The 22,050-nt window shown below is 42.6% G+C and overlaps 1 protein-coding gene across 1 annotated transcript in view; it reads right to left on the reverse strand.

Moving 5' to 3' along the window:
- Nucleotides 1-7,499: 7,499 nt before the first annotated feature.
- Nucleotides 7,500-22,050, reverse strand: part of LOC126001822 (histone-lysine N-methyltransferase PRDM9-like) — a 28,016-nt gene continuing 13,465 nt past the window's right edge. The window contains exons 3-6 of the mRNA XM_049769044.1: nt 16,528-16,654; nt 14,525-14,605; nt 7,880-9,573; nt 7,500-7,807 (exon numbers count right to left, since the gene is read on the reverse strand). Coding sequence (XP_049625001.1) covers nt 7,979-9,573; nt 14,525-14,605; nt 16,528-16,654 — 1,803 coding nt within the window. The 3' untranslated portion in view covers nt 7,500-7,807; nt 7,880-7,978. The remainder of the gene's footprint in view (nt 7,808-7,879; nt 9,574-14,524; nt 14,606-16,527; nt 16,655-22,050) is intronic.

Consider the following 22,050-nt stretch of genomic DNA (forward strand, 5'->3'; position numbering starts at 1 on the left):
CATATTGATCAAGCAATTATGTATTTATATGTGTTTGGTAGCCAACTTTATGTTAGCCTAATGTCCATCTATGTTGCACATGTCTGTGTTGCACATAGATCTTCTACCTCCTCTTCCCCACCTGCCATTCAGCAAATCCTTTTCTCTTGTTTCCCTATACTCACTTAACCCGGACTTGTTGCTTTTCTTACTAACCCCTGTACCCTTATAGCTCAACATTCTGTGTGCCATGGAACACCACCTACTTCCACACACCCGTGCCTCCCTTCACACCTTTTTAGCCTCACATCACTGTGGGTTTCTGCTCATGATCAAAATTGGCTTTCCATATGGATCCTGGCTCAAGGACTGATATCAGCCTTTGGCTTCACCCAGCAGCTGCAAGAAATCATTGACACTTCCATTGCTACCTTCACTATTCTCAGCCAACAGATTGCCTCATTAGCTGAAGTAGTCTTCCTGAATTATCCTACCTTGGACTTGATCTCAACATACTAGGGGGATGTACATATTTTTTTTGTTTTTGTTTTTTTGGGCCACACCTGGCAGTGCTCAGGGGTTACTCCTGGCTGTCTGCTCAGAAATAGCTCCTGGCAGGCATGGGGGACCATATGGGACACCGGGATTCGAACCAACCACCTTTGGTCCTGGATTGGCTGCTTGCAAGGCAAACACTGCTGTGCTATCTCTCCGGGCCCAGGGGATGTACATATTTATTAAGGAACATGTTATTGCCTTGGACGTGATTCAACAGACAAAAGAAGGCATATGTATAATTCCTTTTTATATTTACTGAAGAACTATGTTTTTACTATACCTAGGAATCAGGAATAGTGGATCAGAACCTAGCTATAGTTCCCTGGCACTCCAATATTATCTTGTAACTATATCCTTTTCTCTCATTTGTGTAGACCCAGTAAAATGGAGGTGATCTTATGAAAGAGTGAAGTTCCCATTTATTAGAGATAGGATCTCCAAAATTTATATGTTGCAGCTGGGCCTTTTCCCCTGAACATTTGTCATATTAACTTGACTTAATTTTCAATTGCTCTGAGATTGGATGCAAACCTCTGAACTTTGGGTCCAATCACTGAAACCAAGGCAGGTTTTGTGCCACCCTGATGAAGAATCCAGGAAGAGGCTTCAAGTCACTTTGTCAACAACTTCAAATCCAGGCATCCTTTGTGATGTTCTGGCAACAACTTGTGCATCTTCATGAAGCCCATGTCATTACTTAAGGATTATGAGATCCCAAGACTCCAGTTAATGCCTGTCAGCGACAATCACCAAAGAGAAGATAAAGAAGAGAGAACCTTTCACTTTTCCCAGAACCTAGAAGAACACTCTGGGTTAGAAAAAGAAAGACTGGTCTGAAGCCTGCAGTTGAAATGTATGACTAGATGTTTCCTGGGAAAGACCTCTAAATCTAATCTAGGTGAAAATATTTTATTCCAGCTTTTACTGTGCCTATGCAAAATAACAACCACTTTAAACAATTTGTTGTAAACTCTGATCTGGGGTAGCCACAGTCAAGCATGACTTATATAACCCTTCCCTATTTTTTGTGCATAACGATCCATTTCAATTCTTGTTTAACAAAAAGGGGGAGATGTAGCTAATTACCTTAAGTACACAAATTTTTGTTTTTGTTTTTGGACCACATCCGGTGTTGCTCAGGGATTACTCCTTGCTATGTGCTCAGAAATCGCTCCTGGCTTGGGGTACCATATAGGATGCCGGGGGACTGAACTGTAGTCTGTCCTAGACTAGCATGAGCAAGGCAGATGCCTTACCACTTGCACTACCGCTCTGGCCCCAGTACACACATTTTTTTTTTTTTTTTAGTTTTTGGGTCACACCCGGCAGCGCTCAGGGGTTACTCCTGGCTCTCAGAAATTGCCCCTGGAAGGCTCGGGGGACCATATGGGATGCCAGGATTCTAACCACAGTCCTTCTGCATGAAAGGCAAATGCCTTACCTCTATGCTATCTCTCTGGCCCCAGTACACACTATTTTAACACCCACAACACACACTCTGCTTTCCCTAATCCCTTTACCCTGTCTTCCCTAAATACACAAGCACACACCCTGTTTTATTCCCCTCTCACATCCTTATTGTCTGACAGTCCAGACCCTATTCTCCTGCAATATAAATATCCATTTCCCACCTACAATGAACTGCATTACTATCTCAAAGTGGCCAGTGGATGCTCTTTTGTGATTACTCTATCTGAAGAGATCCCACCTCACCAACTCTATATTTGAATTCTGACATCACAGCGTCATTTACACTTATTAAATGTAATTCTTATTTAGGTGCCAGAGATGAAACTTACAGTCTCAAAGATGCAAGGCAGTTTTTCCATCACTGAGTTTAATCTTCTGCACCAAGTCTGATTAAGTATTTTGTTTTGGGGTCATGTTTGATAGCACTGAGTTTACATCTCAGTACTTGGTGTTTTCTTCCATGTCTTCATCTTAAATCTGAGATTTCTCTCTCTGGACGTAGGAATCAATTTACTAATAGCTTAACCTGACTGATACCAAATAGATACTTTACCAAGGATTGATTTTGTGTAAAATTGGATAATAGTATGAGATTTTGTCCTGCTTTAAAGGAAGAAGTAAATATTAGAGATCAGAACTGTATGAGGACAAAGTTTATTAGTAACACAGGGCAAAGTATGGAAGGGTTAGAGGATAATATATTTTCCGTCATGTTCTCAGGTACATTATGCACTTGTGATGGTGTAATTTGTTCTGTGAATGCCGCTGTTATTTACTGTTGATTAGTCAACTTTTTTTTTCCAAACAAAGGGCTTCTCTTTTGTTATCTTCTGGTGTAAGATCTTACTGGTGTATCTTCTAATACTTCTGTATATTCTGATAAGACTTAACCTCCAAATGAAGCCTTGCCCACACACCCTGCAAACATATAGATTCTCCCTTGTATGTCTTCTGTGTGTAATGAATTGACCTGAAACCTCTGAACCCTCACCCATATTCCCTGCAGACATAGGGCTTCTCCCCAGTGTTTTTGTATGGGTCACACCCAGCAGTGCTCAGGGTTCACTCCTGACTCTATGCTCAAAAATCGCTCCTGGCAGGCATGGGGACTATATGGGATGCCGGGATTAGAACCGTTCTTCTGCATGCAAGGCAAACGCCCTATCTCTGTGCTATCTCTCCAGCCCCTCCCCAGTGTGTTTTAACTCGTGTGGTGAGACCTAACCTCCAACTGAAGCTTTGTTCACACTCTCTGAAAACATAGGGCTTCTCCCCTGTGTGTGTGCTCTGGTGTGTGATAAGACTTGACCTCAAACTGAAGCCTTACCTACACTACCTGTAAACATTGGGCTACTTCACTGGTTCCTCTTTAGTCTGATTTGATCTGTCTAAAGCCTTGCCCACATTCCTGCAAACAAAAGGCTTCTCCCCGGTGTGTGTCCTATGTGTGATGAGAACTGAACTCTAACTAAAGCCTTACCCACACTCCCTGAAAACTTAGGGCTTCTCATCTTTCTGTGTCCTCTGGTGTTTGATGAGATATGACTCATAGTTAAAGCCTCACCCACATTTTCTGCAAAGGGCTTCTCCCCTGTGTGTCCTCTGGTGTGCAATGAAATGTAGATTGTAACTGACTCCTCGGCCACACTCCCTGCAAACATAGGGCTTCTGCCATATGTGTGCTCTAGTGTGTGATAATATTTGATCCATCACTGAAGCCTTGGCCAGGCCTTATATACTTGTATTTTAAAATTCTTGGCATTCGGGCCCGGAGAGATAGCACAGCAGCGTTTGCCTTGCAAGCAGCCGATCCAGGACCAAAGGTGGTTGGTTCAAATCCCAGTGTCCCATATGGTCCCCCGTGCCCACCAGGAGCTATTTCTGAGCAGACAGCCAGGAGTAACCCCTGAGCACTGCTGGGTGTGACCCAAAAACCAATAAATAAATAAATAAATAAATAAATAAATAAATAAATAAATAAATAAATTCTTGGCATTCCTATCTATGAAACTATATTACTTATGTCCTCTGGATTTTCTTTCTGTCCTGTGTTAGTTTCTTTCTCTACTGTCATTTCATTTTTATTGAAACTCTGTATTTGACTGCTACATAGGCTAAAAAGGGTTCTTGAAATTCTTTTATGCTTTATATTCTTAGCCAAAAGTATGGGGCTTTCTTTGTGCTTTTGACTTTCAAGCTTGTCATTTCTTGGTTTCTCAAATTTTCATTATATGGATCAGAATATTGCTGCCATTGGTTTTGATCATGTGAACACGAAGTTTCTAATTAAGGTGCTTTCTTGCAGCTTTTCTTGGGAGGATCCGAAGGGATGAATATATTTCATGTGATGACTAAGGAAGTTCTCACCTGCAAAGGCAATAGAGCAAAAGGGACATAGATAGCTTTCTGGCTTTGGTTCTGCTGAAAGAGGAAGGTGTTGGTTAAAGTAGATGGTAACAAGGCTGTCTGAACCATAGCTCTATCTCCTGCTAAAGTCCTTACTTTGTTGATACAACAAGATAAAACATACATGCTCCTAGTCTGGTGGGTAGTTTTTGGTTGGATTTTGGAGCCACACCCAGAAGTGCTCAGACCTTACCCCTGATTCTGTGCAAACCTAGCAGGCTTGGAAAACTGTATGGAATGCTGTACCCTGGCCCCTAAAAAGTGTTCTATTATTTCATTTGTGGTTTTTTTGTTTGTTTTTTTGTTTGTTTGTTTTTGGGCCACACCCAGCAGTGCTCAGGGGTTACTCCTGGCTGTCTGCTCAGAAATAGCTCCTGGCAGGCACGGGGGACCATGTGGGACACCGGGATTCAAACCAACCACCTTTGGCCCTGGATCGGCTGCTTGCAAAGCAAACACCGCTGTGCTATCTCTCTGGGCCTGAAGTCTAGGGTTTTAAAGCTTATTTTTTATTCCTTCTGTTCATTGTGTTGTTAATATGATTTTGATGATGGCAGTTTCACAAATGGCTATTTAAGATCCTCACATATTTTAATCAGTAGTATTCACTGTGGTCAGTAGTGTTCACTGTGGTAGGGCAGTCACACATCAAGTTGGGGTGCTTATACACCCAACTGCACGGTTTGCATTAGCTACACTCTTTACATGGTGCTTGCTGGGGCTGGTGTTCTTAGCTGAATATATGTATGCAAAGTATGGTTGTGCATGCTAACAATCACTGCAATACTCACACATGCTTGCCAGGGGTTACTTCCTGGCCATGGCATTTGCATATATTTTTTAAGTTGTGATGCTTCCTCGAGATATCACACTTTCTGCGGGTCCTCACACACCGAACCACAGTGTGCTTAAAAAAAGTAGGATTCAAAACATTTTAAAAACTATTCCAGTGATAATAATAGAGCAGGAACTTGCCTTACATGCAACCAATCTGGACTTGGTTCCTGGTACCCCATCTGGTAATCTTAGCACTGCCAGGAGTGATTCCTGAATGCAGAGCCAGGAGTAATCAATGAGCACTGCCAGGTGTGGTCCCCAACATGCCCCACAAATCAAAAATTAAAATCAAGAGGATTGGAGCTGTAGTAAAAATATAGTGGTTAGGGAACTTTCCATGCACATCATTCACCCAGTTTTGATCCCTGGCACCCCAATTCCTTGGCCCCTGCCTTGAGTCATCTGGGTGCAGAGCCAAGTATACAGCCCTGATCACTTACTGCTGTGACTCCAAGATAAAAGTAAACAAAAATCAAACAATAGCAAGACTGACGGTTTTATGATTTGTGAAACTGGGACACAAAGGATAATCTATGATAATCAGCTTGCAAGGCACATGCTTGAGTCTCTTTGCTATTCTTCCAGGTCTCTAAATCTGGTTTTAAAGATTTTAGGGAACATAACTAACAATGCTCAAGGGATCAAGTGTCTACTTTTACCCGAGTTGGATTGGTAGCATGAAGTGCCAAGGATTGATCATAGGGCCTCACACATGCAAGTGATATGCTCTAGCAATTGAGCTCTCTTCAGAACCTCATTCTAACTCTAGATAGAAAATTTGGGTAGTATTTCACCATGAAGGCAACTTGTAGAGAAGTCTGTTCAGACACAGGTCAGACAGGAATTTAGTCATTACTCAAACATTGCTGAGGTGTGGGTTTGAAGACAAATGTACCAAGTTTCAGAAACTTTTACTCCTGTCTGCCATGCTGTTGCTTGAGGCTCTGCTGTTCTTGGTTCTCATTCATCCTCACCTGCCCAGCTACATTCCTAAGAAAGCTGGCAATTCAGTTTCCTAAGTAGAAGGGCTGGCCTTGGCTACTGCCATAGTTGCCATGACCAAGTGACTGAATGAATGGAATGGAGGCAGCTAGTTACACCCCTCTTGCCTCAGCTCCTGCTTCCTATCTGCAAGGAAGTCCTGTCTCTCTGGAAATAACTTTTTGTGGAGATGCAGGGGTCAACAGTGGCTGTGGATGCCCAGAAGTGGCCTGGGGATAGGACTGAAGTCTTGGTGATGGTGTATCTGCTATTTGTAGGAGACAGAAACATGAGACCTAATGGATGCAGGAATACTCTACCTCTGAACTTCCTCCAGCAGTATGAGTGTGGTAGTGTTCAATATCCTGGATAGGAAAGCTAAGAACAAAATACCTTTTTATGACTCAGTTTTGAAGTAACATACTCGCTTTTTCCAACAAGGCTCTGGTGGCAGGAAATGTATTTGGGGACATTCTGGAGACTGGGGTCACATTTCCAATGTGGTTTATTGCTGATTGGGGAGAAAAGGGAGAGCCCTAACACATTTGAGCAATTTCTCAATCCTGCTGTCTCTTTTGGCCAGATGAGGATGTGGCATTGATCCAGAAGTTTCTGATTCTCCTCTTGCTACTATTCTGTTCTCTGAATTGTACCTTATTGCTTCCCAACCCCAAGATAATTCAGTTAAAGCAAAAAAATATGGAAGTCTGTATTTAATCTTAGTGGGACTTCCCAGGAAATATTTTTTCCCTCTCTTTCCAAAGCACAAGACAGTAATCCTCCAAGAAGTATCCAATAAAAGAGAACACAATTATTGTTTTTTATAGAAATGCAGTTTGGGTGCTGGACTTTTTGTTCAGTGGTAGTTCCTTGCTTTGCATAAGGCTGACCAGAGTTTGATACTCAGCATCCTAATTGGTACACCTAAATTGAAATCTGAGAACAAAGCCAGGAGTTAGCCCTGAGCAATGAACAATGACCTCAAAACTAAGTTATAAATACACACATAAGATCCTTTTTTCAAAGAGAACTTGGTGTTGACTTCCATGACTTCATCTTCAATCTGAAATTTCTTCTGGGCCTAGGAATCAATTTATCATTAACTTAAGCTGATGATCTCACTTTACCAAGGATTAATTTTGTGTAAAATTAGGTGACAGTATGAAGTTTATCCTTTCTATTCCCACTTTCAAGGAGGAAGGAAATATCAGAACTGAATGAGGACAAATTTTATTAGTATACAGGGCTAATATTAGAGGTTTGTACACGTCCCTGGCAATATTCTCAGGTACACTACACACTTTATAGTGGCATAATTTGACCTATGTAGATGCTGTTATTTACTGTTGATTGGTCAACTTTATTTCAAACAAAGGGCTTCTCCTTTGTGAATCTTTGGTGTTTGATAAGATTCAACCTCCAAAAGATGCCTGGGTCACACCCCCTGCAAACATAGCTTCTCCCCTTTATCTTCTGGTGTGTGATAAGACTTTACCTCACTCTGAAACCTCACCCACATTCCCTTCAGACTGTAGGGCTTCTTCTCATGTATGTGTGTTAACTGGTGTGTGATGACCTGAAACCTCACCCATATTCCCTTCAGACTATAGGGCTTCTCATGTGTGTGTGTTAACTGGCATGTGATGACCTGACCTCCATTGAAACTTAAACTGAAAACAGGGCTTCTCTCCAGTGTGCATGCTTTGGTGTGTGATGAGACTTGACCATAAACTGAAGCCTTGCCACACTACCTGCAAGCATAGGACTTCTCCCCTGTGTGTTTCCTTTGGTGTCTGATGAGATGTGACCTCTGTCTGTAGCTTTGCCCACATTCCCTGCAAACAAAGGGCTTCTCCCCTGTGTGTGTCCTCTGATGTGTGATGAGAACTGAACTCCAACTAAAACCTCGCCCACACTCCCTGCAAACATAAGGCTTTTCCTCTGTGTGTGTCCTGAGGTGTTTGGTAAGGTATGACCCACAACTGAAGCCTCGCCCACACTCCTTGCAAACATAGGGCTTCTCCCCTGTGTGTGTCCAGTGGTGTGTAATGAGACTTGACCTCCGACTGAAGCCTCGCCCACACACTCTGCAAACATAGGGCTTCTCCCCTGTGTGTGTCCTCTGATGTGTGATAAGAACTGACTTCCAAATGAAGCCTTGCCCACACTCCCTGCAAATGTAGGGCTTCTCCCCTGTGTGCATACTCTGGTGTGTGAGGAGATGTAACCTGCGACTGAAGCCTTGCCCACAGTCCCTGCAAACATGGGACTTCTTACTCGTGTGGGTCCTCTGATGTGTGATGAGATGTGACTTCTGACTAAAGCCTCGCCCACACTCCCTGCAAACATAGGGCTTCTCCCCAGTGTGTGTCCTTCTATGTTGGATGAGATTTGATCTATCACGGAAGCCTCGCCCACACTCCTTGCAAACAAAGGGCTTCTCCCCTGAGTATGTCCTCCTGTGTACACTCAGATGTGAACAGTGACTGATGCCAGGTCCACACTCCCTACAAACACAGGACTTAACCCCTTTGTGTGTCCTTTGGTGTCCTCTGAGACTTGAACTCTGACTAAAGCCACGCCCACACTTCCCACAAACGTAGGGCTTCTCTCCTGTGTGTGTCCTCTGGTGTGTGATGAGACCTGATCTTTGACTGAAACCTCGCCCACACTCCTTACAAATATAGGGCTTCTCCCCTGTGTGTGTCCTCTGGTGTGCAATGAGATGTGAACTGTAATTAAAAAAATGGCCACACTCCCTGCAAACATAGGACTTCTCTGTGTGAGTCCTCTGGTGTGTGATGAGATTTGATCCATCATTGAAGTCTTGCCTAGGCCTTACATATTTGTCTCTTAAAACTCTTGGTTTTCCTGTCCCTGAAACTGAACTACCTGTGTCCTTTGTATTTTCTTTCTGTCCTGTGTTAGTTTCTTCTTCCACTGTCATCTCATTTTTATTGAAACTCTGTATTTGACTGCTAGATAGGCTAGAAAAGGCTCTTGAAATTCTTTTATGCTTTGTCTTCTTAGCCAAAAGTATGGAGTTTTCTTTGTGCTTTTGACTTTCAAGTTTGTCATTCCTTGGTTTGTCCAATTTTTCCTTATATGGATCTGAATGTTGCTCCCATTCGTTTTGATCACGTGGACAAGAATCATCTAATTGAGGGTGTGTTCTTGCAGATGTTCCTGAGAGATTCCAAAAGGGATGAATATATTTGATGTGACGACTGAGGAAGTTCTCACTGGAAAAGGCGAAAGAGCAAAAGGGGCATGGATGGCTTTCTGGCTTTGGTTCTGCTGAAAGAGAAAGATGTTGGTTAGAGTAGATACTAACAAGGCTGTCTAGACCGTAGCTCTAACTCCTGCTAAAGTCTATTATCTTTCCTTACTTTGTTGAAACATCAAGGTAACTCTTTCATGTACCTAAATAGTCTGTTGTGTCTTTTGTTTGTTGGCTATCGTAAACACACCCAAGGTGCTCAAACCTTACTCCTGGCACTGTGCTCTGGGATCACACCTAACAGACTTGGAGAACTGTATGGAATGCTTTATATACCGCTGGACCCTAAAAAGTACTTTGTCATTCCATTTGCATTCACTAAATCTTCTAGCAAAATTCAGAAAGTCCATAACATAGTACTATAGTAACAACCTCTATCCTTGAACCTTTTGACATAAGGTCTTAAATGACTTTTCCAAAAACAGCACACTTAAGTCGTATTACTCTGTGATGTGGTTTCTAAAGATATTTTACTCTCCTGCGATGTATTGACACATGATTTCATGGGGTCAAATGATCCTTAGTGACTTACAATGTGTGGAAATGTTTTAATATGGTTAGGAAGTACTGAGCTCAAACTTTTACCAATGGAGATTATATGTAAAAATTTTAAAATTTGAATCTTGCCACAATAAAAAATGGGATAGAAGATCCAATTCTATACCTGGGTTAGATCCCCAGTACTGCTTGATCTTGCACCCTCACTGACACCAGTTGCAAGCACTTCACCTAGAGTAGTCTCTGAGAACCAGTGAGAAAAACCAGTGATGGCATAGATGTGGGGAGAAAGGAACTCTCACTCTTGGTGGGAATACTACCTAGTTTGCCTTTCTGGGACACACTAATGGATGGATATTCCTCAAAAAATTGAAAATGAGCTATCATCTGATCAAGCAATACTATTCCTATGAATAGAATCTAAGAACACAAAAACACAATAATGTCCTCCACACTCCTATTGTTCATCACAGCACTATTTACAATAACCCCAAACTGGAAACAACACAGGTGCCCAACAGCAGATGAGTGGCTAATGCAACTATGGTATATCTACACAATGGAATACTATGCAAATGTTAAGAAAAATGAACTCGGGGAGTCTAGCAGGAGGAGGTTTGGCAGGCCCCCGCCATGCCGGAGGCCTGCTTGACCAGGCCTAGTGGGGGTGCGGGACTTGGGTAACCCCAGCACCCCTCTACCGCCTTGCTCCAGATCTCCAGGGCTTCCCCAGGCCACATGCCTGGGCAAGCCGGTGAGTTGGGTCCCTTGGTGGAGCTTGAAGGTACCCTAGGCCTTCCCCATTATCCATGCAGCTCCTTAGGGAGGGTCTGGGTGGGGCTCTGAACTTCTGGTCTCCCAGCTTCTTGAAGGATCTCTCCTTCCTGGGAGCCGGGAGTCTAGCAGGAGGAGGTTTGGCTGGCACTGGTAATCTCTGTCCAGTCTACATTTTCAAAATCGCGCGGGGGCAATAGCCCCCGCGCGTACAAGAAACATTAATAGTACTCTCACAAGAAACATTAATAGTACTCACTATCATTGAATTATGTTTTTATGTATGCAGAATGTCCATTTTGTACTGTGCCCTTTTGCATACCCCTTCATAAGTTCATATTTCTCTTTAACTTCTTTAACTCCTATCATCATTACTCCTTTTTTACCCTTTCTAACTTAAGTACTTTTGAGTCCTAAGTCACAGACCAAAGTGGTGCCCTAGAGTTAACACCCACTCAACTATTTTAAAAGGCATAAAAAGGACACATATCTTTTCAACATTTTATGGGTGTTTTCTTTGACGGCTATAACTTTTGCTGAATACTTTCTTATACAGTGATGATTCCCCCCCCCCCATGTTTTTTATCTTCTCTTTGTGAACTGCTCAATATGGAATTTGGTATGAAAGAATCCCTCAGTTTAATACTTATGTTTGAACCAAGTCATGGGTCTTGTTGGAAATGTTCTTACGCCCCCATATATCTGATAGCACCACGTGGCTTTATATCTTGTTTGCGTAGGCACACTAACATGGGAAAATACTATACATACCAATAAGTTCTTATCTAATAGAAATGGGAACACACAAATCTTGTAGTGCAATGAGACCTTACACCCTGAACATTGACATAAAGACCTGGCACAGGTCTCAGAAGAATGGGCATTCTCCATTTACCCCTTGATCTACAGAAGACATTTACAAAACATCCAAGGTTGTATATAACATCACCCGGAGGCATTCCTGTACCAGGGAAGCCCCTACAGCTGCTCTGACATCGATCTACTCAAAAGAGACACCCCTTAACACTGAGAAGACAATAAGAACAATGACCTGCTTACTGGACAGGGCTTGCTGTATTGCCCCTTAATGGTGAGGTTTGTCTATAACATCACCTGGAAGCAATCCTCTACCACGGAAGACCCTACCACTGCTCAGACATCGTCCTGCTCAAAAGAGACTTCCCTTAACACTGAGAAGACTTAACAACAAGAACCTGCTTACAGGACAGGGCTTCCTGCATTGCCCTTTCATGGTGAGGTGAAACGAGAAGGCACTCTACATCATGACTTCAATGTAGGACATGCAGATTCCAGAATCTTTAATACAGAAACATGCTACCAACAACAGAGACTGTGAGATAAGTGTGTTGGCGCTATGGACAATGTCTTGGATCGAATGATAACTTGCCTGAGGCCTAGAGCTGGTCTTATGCCAGGAAACTTCAGGGGTAGGATCTCTTTGTATTTAGGCCAAGGTTATTCCTTTCCATGCCTCTCATATTTTGGTGGGCCTATGCAAACAACAATTGCCACTCTAACACCGTTTTTACTGTGCTCCTTTGACTCTAATCCTTAAAAAAAAAAACTTAAAATTTGAGGTTAACTTAAGCTAATATGCATGTACATAGAAATGTAAAAAATACTATGCCTCTAATGTTTAAGGAGTTACGTAAGTTTGATGGCTTTAGATTGCCTTGTGTGCTGTTAAGAAATATTATAATGTGCTACAATCTGGGAACTTGAGGGACAAAGTAATTGCACATGGATTCTATTTTATTTATCTTAACTTTCTTTGGCTGAAAGTTCAAAGTTAAGATATCAGCAAGGGGACTTCTTCTGATAATTATGTTATGGGTGATTGTCCTTCCACTGTAATTTTACCTTATCCTCTTTCTTTGCATCTTTTGTTCTCATAATTCAAAATAAAAAAATTATAAAAAAAAAATTTGTGGACTTGAAGCCAAAGCTGAAAGCCAGTAACTATTGTCTAAAAACATACGTTATAAGGCTCATAGCACTCAGTTACTATGTTTTCTGTCTTTTTTTTTTTTTTTCAGAGAAATCGATGCAGCCAATTTGAACAAAGAGAAAAATAAGAGTAACTAAAAGGAACAAATGGAAAATGAAAACAGAGATGGCTGTGATAGTGTCACTGCATGTTCCAGTTATTCCTAGAACCCATCTGACAATTCTGATCTTGAAATTTATGGGACCCCTTTTCATCTGAAGAATTAAGACCTTCATTTTAAGCTCATTAGGAAATTGTCACTGCAAACTAAAACTAATAAAGAAGCTTCTTAACTATCAAAAAAAAAAAAAAAAGAAAAAAAGAAAAATGAACTCATTAAATTTATTTACACGTGATGTACTGAGAACTACCATGACAATTATATAGAGAAAGGCAAAATGCCTTTCCTGGAGACATGCAGGGAGAGGTAGTAAAGAAATGGAGACTTTAGTGGTGTGAAATTCGTACTGGTGAATGGTGGGGCATATTCTATGAGAGAAACCCAAATAAGAACACTTCTGTATCCATGATGCTAACTAAAGAAATTATTAAAATAAAAAAATAAGTTGAATAAAACCTGGTTGAATATGGCAACACTGTTGGAGTGAATACAGGTTGTTTTCAGATACTAAAATTGCTGATAGAAAAAGGCAAGGGGCCAGAGAGATAGCATGGAGGTAAGGCATTTGCCTTTCATGCAGGAGGTCATCGGTTCGAATCCCGGCGCCCCATATGGTCCCGTGCCTGCCAGGAGCAATTTCTGAGCCTGGAGCCAGGAATAACCCCTGAGCACTGCCAGGTGTGACCCAAAAACCACACACACACACACACAAAAAAAAAAAAAAAAAAAAAAAAAACAGAAAAAGGCAAGACAGATCAGAAGGATTGAGTTGAGTAGCATGGCCAAATCCATATTAGCTTTGTTCTTGGCTCATTCATCAACAGTTTAAAACTATAGAAAAAAGTATTTTTTGGGGGGGGGCCGGAGAGATAGCATGGAGGTAAGGCATTTGCCTTTCATGCAGAAGGTCATCGGTTCGAATCCCGGCGTCCCATATGGTCTCCCGTGCCTGCCAGGAGCAATTTCTGAGCATGGAGCCAGGAATAACCCCTGAGCACTGCCGGGTGTGACCCAAAAACCACAAAAAAAAAAAAAAAAAAAAGAAAAAAGTATTTTTAAGTGGGCCAAAGAGAAAGCACAACACAGAGAGTCTTTGCCTTCCAATTGGCTAACCCAAGTTCAATTCCCAGCATCCCATAATGTCCCCATGCCCAGCAGAAGTGAGTCCTGAAAAACAGTCAGGAGTAACCCCAAGTACCATCACTGAATGAACATGAAAATAAAGAGAGGAAAGAAAATCACTTTCTTGAGATCTCAAAGCCCAAAAATGAACCAAGGACAAAGGCAGAGTAAATCGAAAAGACAGAGGGGGCTCAGAAGAGCACCCTGACATGGGCTGTACAGCCAGCCACACTGAGAGCACAGATGGAGAGTGAAGGCTCAGAATCTCGGGATCTGTTATAAATGCTCAGACAGGGAACTAGAAAGAACAAAGGCCAGATAGCGAGGTTCCAGATCATTCTGGGACTCAGGAGCAAGGGCAGTGAATAAGAGCAGGCCTACACCCAGTTCTGGGAGCCTGATACCCCATGCCCAGGGCCCACATCTCACAAGTGCCACTATGCACCACACCCACCCTGGCCTGAGCCCAGAGGCCTTTTCCCACACTCACCTGTACACATGCCTCTCTGCATCCTCTCCAAGGTTCCTCCTTCCAGCCATGAGATCAGCGCAGGCTTCACACTACAATGCCCTGTTGCAGAAGGATGAAAGTTGTATTGGAGATTGGGAAGGGGACAGCAGGCAAAGCATGAGTCTTGGTCCCTAACGAAAAGAGTTAAATCATGAGTAATGAAGAACAGAATCTTTGCTCTCCACATGCACTTCAGTTACTGCACAGATGAAAAAGGGTTGAAATGAAAAAGTCTAATTGAGGAGGCCAGATAAAACAGTGGGAGAAAGGGGAACAATAGGACAGCGCTGGCCTAACACATCACTGACCTGCATTTACTGTATTTTCTGGCATATAAGATGACTTTTGAAACAAAAACAAGTCAACCGGAAATTGGGGGTCGTCTTATATGCCGAGTATATCCCGAAAAATGTTTCAATATGCCGCTCAACGAAAATTGTCTGAATATTGCCAAAAAATGAATTTTCCAACTCGATCCTGCACCAATCACTGCAAGGCTGCTTGGACCACCTCTCTAACTCAGCCAATCCAAGCAGGTTTTTTATGCATGCAAATTAGACAATGTTCTGTACCGAATCTACACTGTAAAAAGCCTGCTTAGATTGGCCAGAGTCAGAGAGGAAATCTATTACAGTATAACCTCTGAACCTTTGCTTGTTGTGATTGGCTCACTGTGGTACATACAGTTGCAGCATAGTAACATTCTGTCTTATACAGTGAATATAGGCCTAAACCTATGTTTTAACTTTAAAATTAGGGGGTCGTCTTATACGCCGGAAAATACAGTAATCTTGACACCCTCTGTAGTTCCCTGAACCCCACAGAAAATGAGCACTGAGTGAAGAGCCAAGAGTAAACTCAATCAACCTCCAAAGCACTAAGATTTCTTAAAAAGAAGAGGCTAGAGTGATCATTAAAGTAGTTAGGGAACACAATGATTAGATCCCTAGAACCAAATAAGATCCACTAAGCCCTACCAGAAGAGACTGTTAGGTGCAGACCTGGACATAAGCCCTTGGACTGCTTGTAGTGTACAAAAATAAACATAAAAAGTCAAAATGCCCCATGCCAGGAACAGGATGTATGAACTGGGGAACATGCTCTGTATGCAGGTATTTCAGATTTGATTCCCCACCCAACATAATGTCCCAAGAAGCACTTTGGTGAGACCCAGGATCTGCTACTGGGTGGCACTTTTGAAATCATGAAAAACAATTAAGTCACTTATATATTTCGCAGTTATTCTCATGAGGATTGAAACAATAGTAAAGAGGGGGGCATGTGACCATAAACAAGGCCAACCCACAAATAATTACAATCACCCCACATGGTCCTCTAAATCCATCAAGAGTGAACCCTAAACTCATGTCCAGAGTAAGTTCTGTACACACCCAGGTGTGGCTAAGATCCCCTGGTTCATTATTACATCATTGTTGGACATATCCCGCAGTGATCAAGGCCGACTCCTGGCTCTGTGCTCAGGAAGAACACCTGACAGCTTAAAGGAGTATATGTAGAGCTGAAGATAAGACCCAGTTTGGCCCAAATGTGGCAAAAATGTATGATCTCTCTGATCACTGAAATTACATTCAACAATATAAAGCTGGAATCATCTAAGAAATAAAGTCTGGGATTGTGGGGTCAGAATAGGGAGGGACTTGTCCTGGGCTCAGAATAATGACGTCTCGGGCCCGGAGAGATAGCACAGTGGCGTTTGTCTTGCAAGCAGCCGATCCAGGACCAAAGGTGGTTGGTTCAAATCCCAGTGTCCCATATGGTCCCCCGTGCCTGCCAGGAGCTATTTCTGAGCAGACAGCCAGGAGTAACCCCTGAGCACCGCTAGGTGTGACCCAAAAACTAAAAAAAAAAAAAAAAAAAAAAAAAAAAAAGACGTCTCTTGAACACAGATCCCATTATGACCCCAAAACATCTCTGTCAGCCTCGGATGTAGCCCATAGTAACGGCCTCAGAGCAGCTCTCACCTACTGTCCACAGGTGCTGGTAGGTCTCCAGCATCACATCTTTGTAGATCTTCCTCTGAGAGGCATCTAAGAACAGCCACTCCTCTGGGGAGAAACTCACGGCCACATCAGGGAAAGTCACTGTGTCCTGAGTGAGCATAAAAAGGAAGGGGTAAATCAGAGGCAAGGCTCAACCTGGGTGATGGGAAAAGACAAGATAGCCCAGGGTCTAGAGAGACCTCTGGACATGGGAGTAACCAGCATTCCTTTTCCTTCTCTCTAGGGGCACCCACATAGAAGCCCTAGACAACATGCTAAAAGCCAGATCAGACATAATGTGCAGACAACATTCTAGAAGGTTCTTAGAGGTGCTGCCTTGCACACAAACCATGGCCAATCCCTGCGCTAGATTCACTGAGCACTGGTGGGTGCTATGCCGGGGTACAGAGCCAGAGAATCTGATAAAGCAACTCTGGGTGTGGCCCAAAATGCTAAACACACACAAGCCCCTCCTGCCTAAGAGCCCATCTCTGCCAAGATACAAGGGGCAAGAAGAGAAACTCAGGGTCCAGGGAATAAATCCAACTTGTTCTTGGTATTATCAGCACTCATGGTTCCCTCCCAAACTAATCCCTCTTGGTGCAGGTCAAAGTGACCTGAATCCCTGCAAATAGAAAGATCCTTGGCTCCTGTTCCCCAATTATAACCAAAAGCTACAGCACTGCAGACAAGGAGGCTTTGGAAGTGCAACTGGTTTACTGAGTAGAAATCTGACTGCAGGGAGGAGGCGAGATTCTGCAAAAGAAAGGATAAAAGAACTGAGCTACGTGTCCTGGGACCTGAGCAACAATGTCAGGGTAAGCACAGAAAGGACCAATAAAATAAGTCAATCCCAGGCACAGGCTAGTGTCCCTTGATATTGACTGGAGCGAACCCTGTGTAGAGCCACTGTGGCTCATATTTCAATACAAATTAAAGCAAGCAGACACAGCACAACACAAAGCAAGAAAAATTAAGACCAAACAAAACTCACAGAAAAACACACATGAAAGAAAAGACTTTGTGTTTTTTTCTGTTAAGGCAGAAAATTCTTAACGAATTCTTTGTTCCAAAGTTAGGGAACCCAGGGAGTGTGCCAGACCCACTAGGAGGGTCCTGAGTGAATACATGAAGGAGACATGGGCACGGGAATTGGCCTGGCATATGCTGTGCATCATGACAACATGAGGAAAATCCCTAATTATTTGAATAGTCTATCATATGAGATCACAAGCTATAAAAATAGCCTTCTCTGCTCTTGGTTTATTTAAACTACACAACATAGCAGCTAGGGGTTGGAGTGATAATACAGTGGGTAGGTCTCTCAAGACTCCTGAGCACAAAGCTGGAGTAAGCCCTGAGCTCAGTGGGTGTGGGAGGGAAAAGCCAACACTTCAGCAGTGAGAACTAAATAGAGTAGAATCAGAGACAAAATTCAATTAAACTTATTATCTAACTTTAGGTCAGAGACAAGGCCGCAGGTGGCAGAGCCTGAGGCTTTGGGACCCAGAAGCCATGTCAGTGGTGCCCAGGTAAGAGACAGAATCTAGGTCAAAGACAAAGAACTGGGGCTGAAGAGATAGCAGGCTTAGAGAAAGTAGATGGTAGCTTAGATGACTCAAAAAGCACCAACCACCTATTTACCTTCTCCAGATAAGGGCTTTGGAGAAGAAATATGGAGGTTGTTCATAGAACTCAAAGAAAGCATGGAACAAACTGAACGTGCCACAAATGAGAATCAAGAGGATCTGAGACTAAGAAAAGAAAACTTGAAACTGAAATAACAGGGTTGAAAAACTTGCTAGATGAAATGAAAACCTCATTGGAAAGCCTCTTCAACAGCATAACAGCAACTCAGGACAGAATCAGTGAGCTGGAAGATTGGGATGAATAACAACTCCATACAACAGAAGAGGTTGTTGGAATGAGCCACAGAACAATCAATGGGAAAAGTCCTCAAAGAATATGAACAGAAAAAAATAGAAGTCTTTGATAAACTCAACAGAAACATCATAAGACTCACTGGAGTCCCAGAGACACAAGAAGAAAATACCTATGAAGTATCAACAATCAAGAACATCATTAAAGAGAAACTCCCAGAGCAGAAGAGTGCATGCAACCTAATCTTACATGCCCAAAGAGTACCAGCCAAAGGAGATCCAAAGAAAGTACCCTAAGACAGATCCTAGTTACAATGATAAACCCCATATATAGGGCTGGAATACTGAAAGCAGCAAGATCAAAAAGAGAAATTACACTCAAAGAAGCATCCTTAAGAGTTACCACAGACTTGTCAAAAGAAACCCTCAAGAACTGAAGGCAGTTGTGAGATATAGTGACAAAACTCAATGAAATTAATGCATCAATAAAGTACTTCACATAGCCAGACTTATATTCAGGTTTGAAGGAAGGATACACAGCTTCACAGATTAAAAAAAAAAAAACAACTTAAAAACATTTTTTAAAAACTTAAAAAATTTAAAGACTCAAAACCAGCCTTAAAATATGAACTGAAAATTCTACTTTAAGATAAAAGTACACAGGACACATCAAACTCCTACTAAAAGATGACACTAAATCCTATGACAATCATCTCTTGCAATGTCATTGGACTAAATGCACCAGTTAAGAGACAAAGCATGACAAAATGGATCAAAAAGCTGAATCCAACTTTCACTACCTACAAGAAACACATCTGAATAGTCTGAATAGTCAGAACACAGACTCAAACTCAAAAGTTGGAGGACAGTAATCAAGCAAACAACTTATTGTATTTGGGGGGGGGGGGCACCCGGCGGTGCTCAGGGGTTTCTCCTGGCTGTCTGCTCAGAAATAGCTCCTGGCAGGCACAGGGGACCATATGGGACACTGGGGTTCGAACCAACCACCTTTGGTCCTGGATCAGCTGCTTGCAAGGCAAACGCTGCTGTGCTATCTCTCCGGGCCCTTATTGTATTTTTTGTATCTTAAGATGCTAACCCCCCCAAAAAATTGGGAGAAATGTCTATGTGTCTTATGGAGTGAATAACACCTAAAGCTGAAGCCTGAGTGCAGGGGAGGAGAGTATATACTAACCACTAGATATTTGCAATGTTACACTCCTGTTATTGTGCAGACATAGTATGAGCATCAGGTTAACACAGTTTCACTGTCACATACAGATCTTTTTTTTTTTTTTTAATTTTTATTGTGACCAAAGTGCATTACAAATCTTTCACTGCATCATTTATGGTACATAGTGACAATGAATGAGGGGCATTCCCACCACCAGTGCTGTCCTCCCTCCACCCCTGTTCCCAGTATGCATCCCATATCTCCCTCCTCTACCCCCCAGAATGCTAGTGCAACTGGTCTCCACTTTACAGCTTGTTGTAGATTGAGCATCTATTCCACTGTCATTAGAGATAAAAAGGATAAGAAAAAGGGAAGAAAAAAAATTTGGTGACAACTACCAAAAAAAGAAAGAAGAGAGAGAGAGAAAAAAAAGAAAAATAGAAGAAAAAAGAAAAAATGGGCCTGGCAAATAAAAATAAATCTCTAAATAATAACCACAAGAGTGAAAAAGAAAGAGAAAAGTGGAAGAAAAAAGAGAAAGAAAAGAAAGTCAAAAACTAACAAATCAAAACAAGAAAAAGTATGGGTGCTGGAGTGGTAGGGTTTGGCTTGGCGTTCCCCCCACTTTTTTTTTTTTGCATAGGCACAGTAAGCATTGGGGAAGAAAGGGAATTCCTGTGGCCTGAGAGATTCAGAGTTTCTCCATCCTCGAAGCATACCATCATGGGATCAACCCCTGACTCCATATATACTCATTACCCCATCCCAAAGGCTTTTTTGTGATACCAGGAAAGTTTCCTCTTGGTTGTGTGTGAGAAAATCAAGCCACTGTAGCTAGTGATCTTGGTATCTGTGCAGGTTATAGGTCAGGGTCTAGGACAGAGTCTCTAGGTTCTAGAGGTTCCTATCCATCTTTGTTGTTGTATTCAGTCTTCTGTAACACTTGCTCCTTGCTTTCGTTCAGTCTCTAAGCTGAAGCCTAGGATATTATGGATCCAAAGGTTCTGCTCAGTCTCTGTTGTCCAAGTTGGACCTCTGCAATAAGACATCTTGTTGTTGTTGTTGTTGTTTTTTATGTGTCCTGGGCTACAGCCTAGGGTAGGGTTTTCCTTATTAGTCCCAAGGTAGGCTCTGTTCAGTCACGGTTGTCAAAGTCAGTTTTCTGTTGTTGATGCTCTTATTTTTCAGAGTTCAAAGGACAATATCTCTTCTGGGGGCCGGGAAGGTGGCGCTAGAGGTAAGGTGTCTGCCTTGCAAGCGCTAGCGTAGGATGGACCATGGTTCGATCCCCCAGCGTCCCATATGGTCCCCCCAAGCCAGGGGCGATTTCTGAGCGCATAGCCAGGAGTAACCCCTGAGTGTCAAATGGGTGTGGCCCAAAAACAAAAAAAAACAACAAAAAAAAACAAAACAAAACAATATCTCTTCTGATTTCCATTTAGTGTTAGGTGATGTGATAGCCTGGTCTTAGGTCAAGTTTTCCTTTCCTCGCTGTCATATCAAAACTGGCACAAATTGGTGCCAGAGTAGTGTTATAAATCTCCCAATGGAGCTTAGTTCCTGGTGGTGTTGCCCAGAGCTGTATCATTTCTACGTTGGGGATCTGGGGTTTCGGATTGGACTAACACTGTCCAATCTCCTGGGGACTGGTTGTATCCACATAACACACGTTCAGGATGGGAGGCACCCTTCTGCTATAAAAAGTGAGTTCTTATCCCTAGAAGATAAGATCTTGTTTCTGTGTCTATGGTTTCCCCCTTTTTTACTGTGCCCATACAAAAACATATGGTGTAATACTGTGTTGCTGGTGCTATTCTGGGTAAGGATGACAGGCTGCACACACAGTCTCCATCATCTGGTTTTGTTCTGAGCTTTTATCCTAGTCAAGATTTTTGTACCAAGCAGCACCAAAAATGGTAAGGACAGAGAAAAAATGTATATATTAAAATGAACAAATAAATAAAACTGAGTTAAAAAGAAAAGGTATTTGAATAAAACAAGTGGTGGAGGAGGCTACTTGTATATTTAGGAATACACATCTTTTGTTTTTTTTTGGTTTTTGGGCCACACCTGGTGACGCTCAGGGGTTACTCCTGGCTATGCACTCAGAAGTCCCTCCTGGCTTGGGGGACCATATGGGACACCGGTGAATCGAACCGCGGTCCGTCCAAGGCTAGCGCAGGCAAGGCAGGCACCTTACCTCTAGCGCCACCGCCCAGCCCCAGGAATACACATCTTTTTTTTTTTTTTTTTTTTTTTTTTTTGGTTTTTGGGCCACACCCTGTGACGCTCAGGGGTTACTCCTGGCTATGCGCTCAGAAGTTGCTCCTGGCTACTTGGGGGACCATATGGGACGCCGGGGGATCGAACTGTGGTCCGTCCTAGGCTAGCGCAGGCAAGGCAGGCACCTTACCTCCAGCGCCACCGCCTGGCCCCAGGAATACACATCTT

Source organism: Suncus etruscus, chromosome 2 (genome assembly GCF_024139225.1).
Source record: "Suncus etruscus isolate mSunEtr1 chromosome 2, mSunEtr1.pri.cur, whole genome shotgun sequence".
Lineage (NCBI taxonomy): Eukaryota > Metazoa > Chordata > Mammalia > Eulipotyphla > Soricidae > Suncus > Suncus etruscus.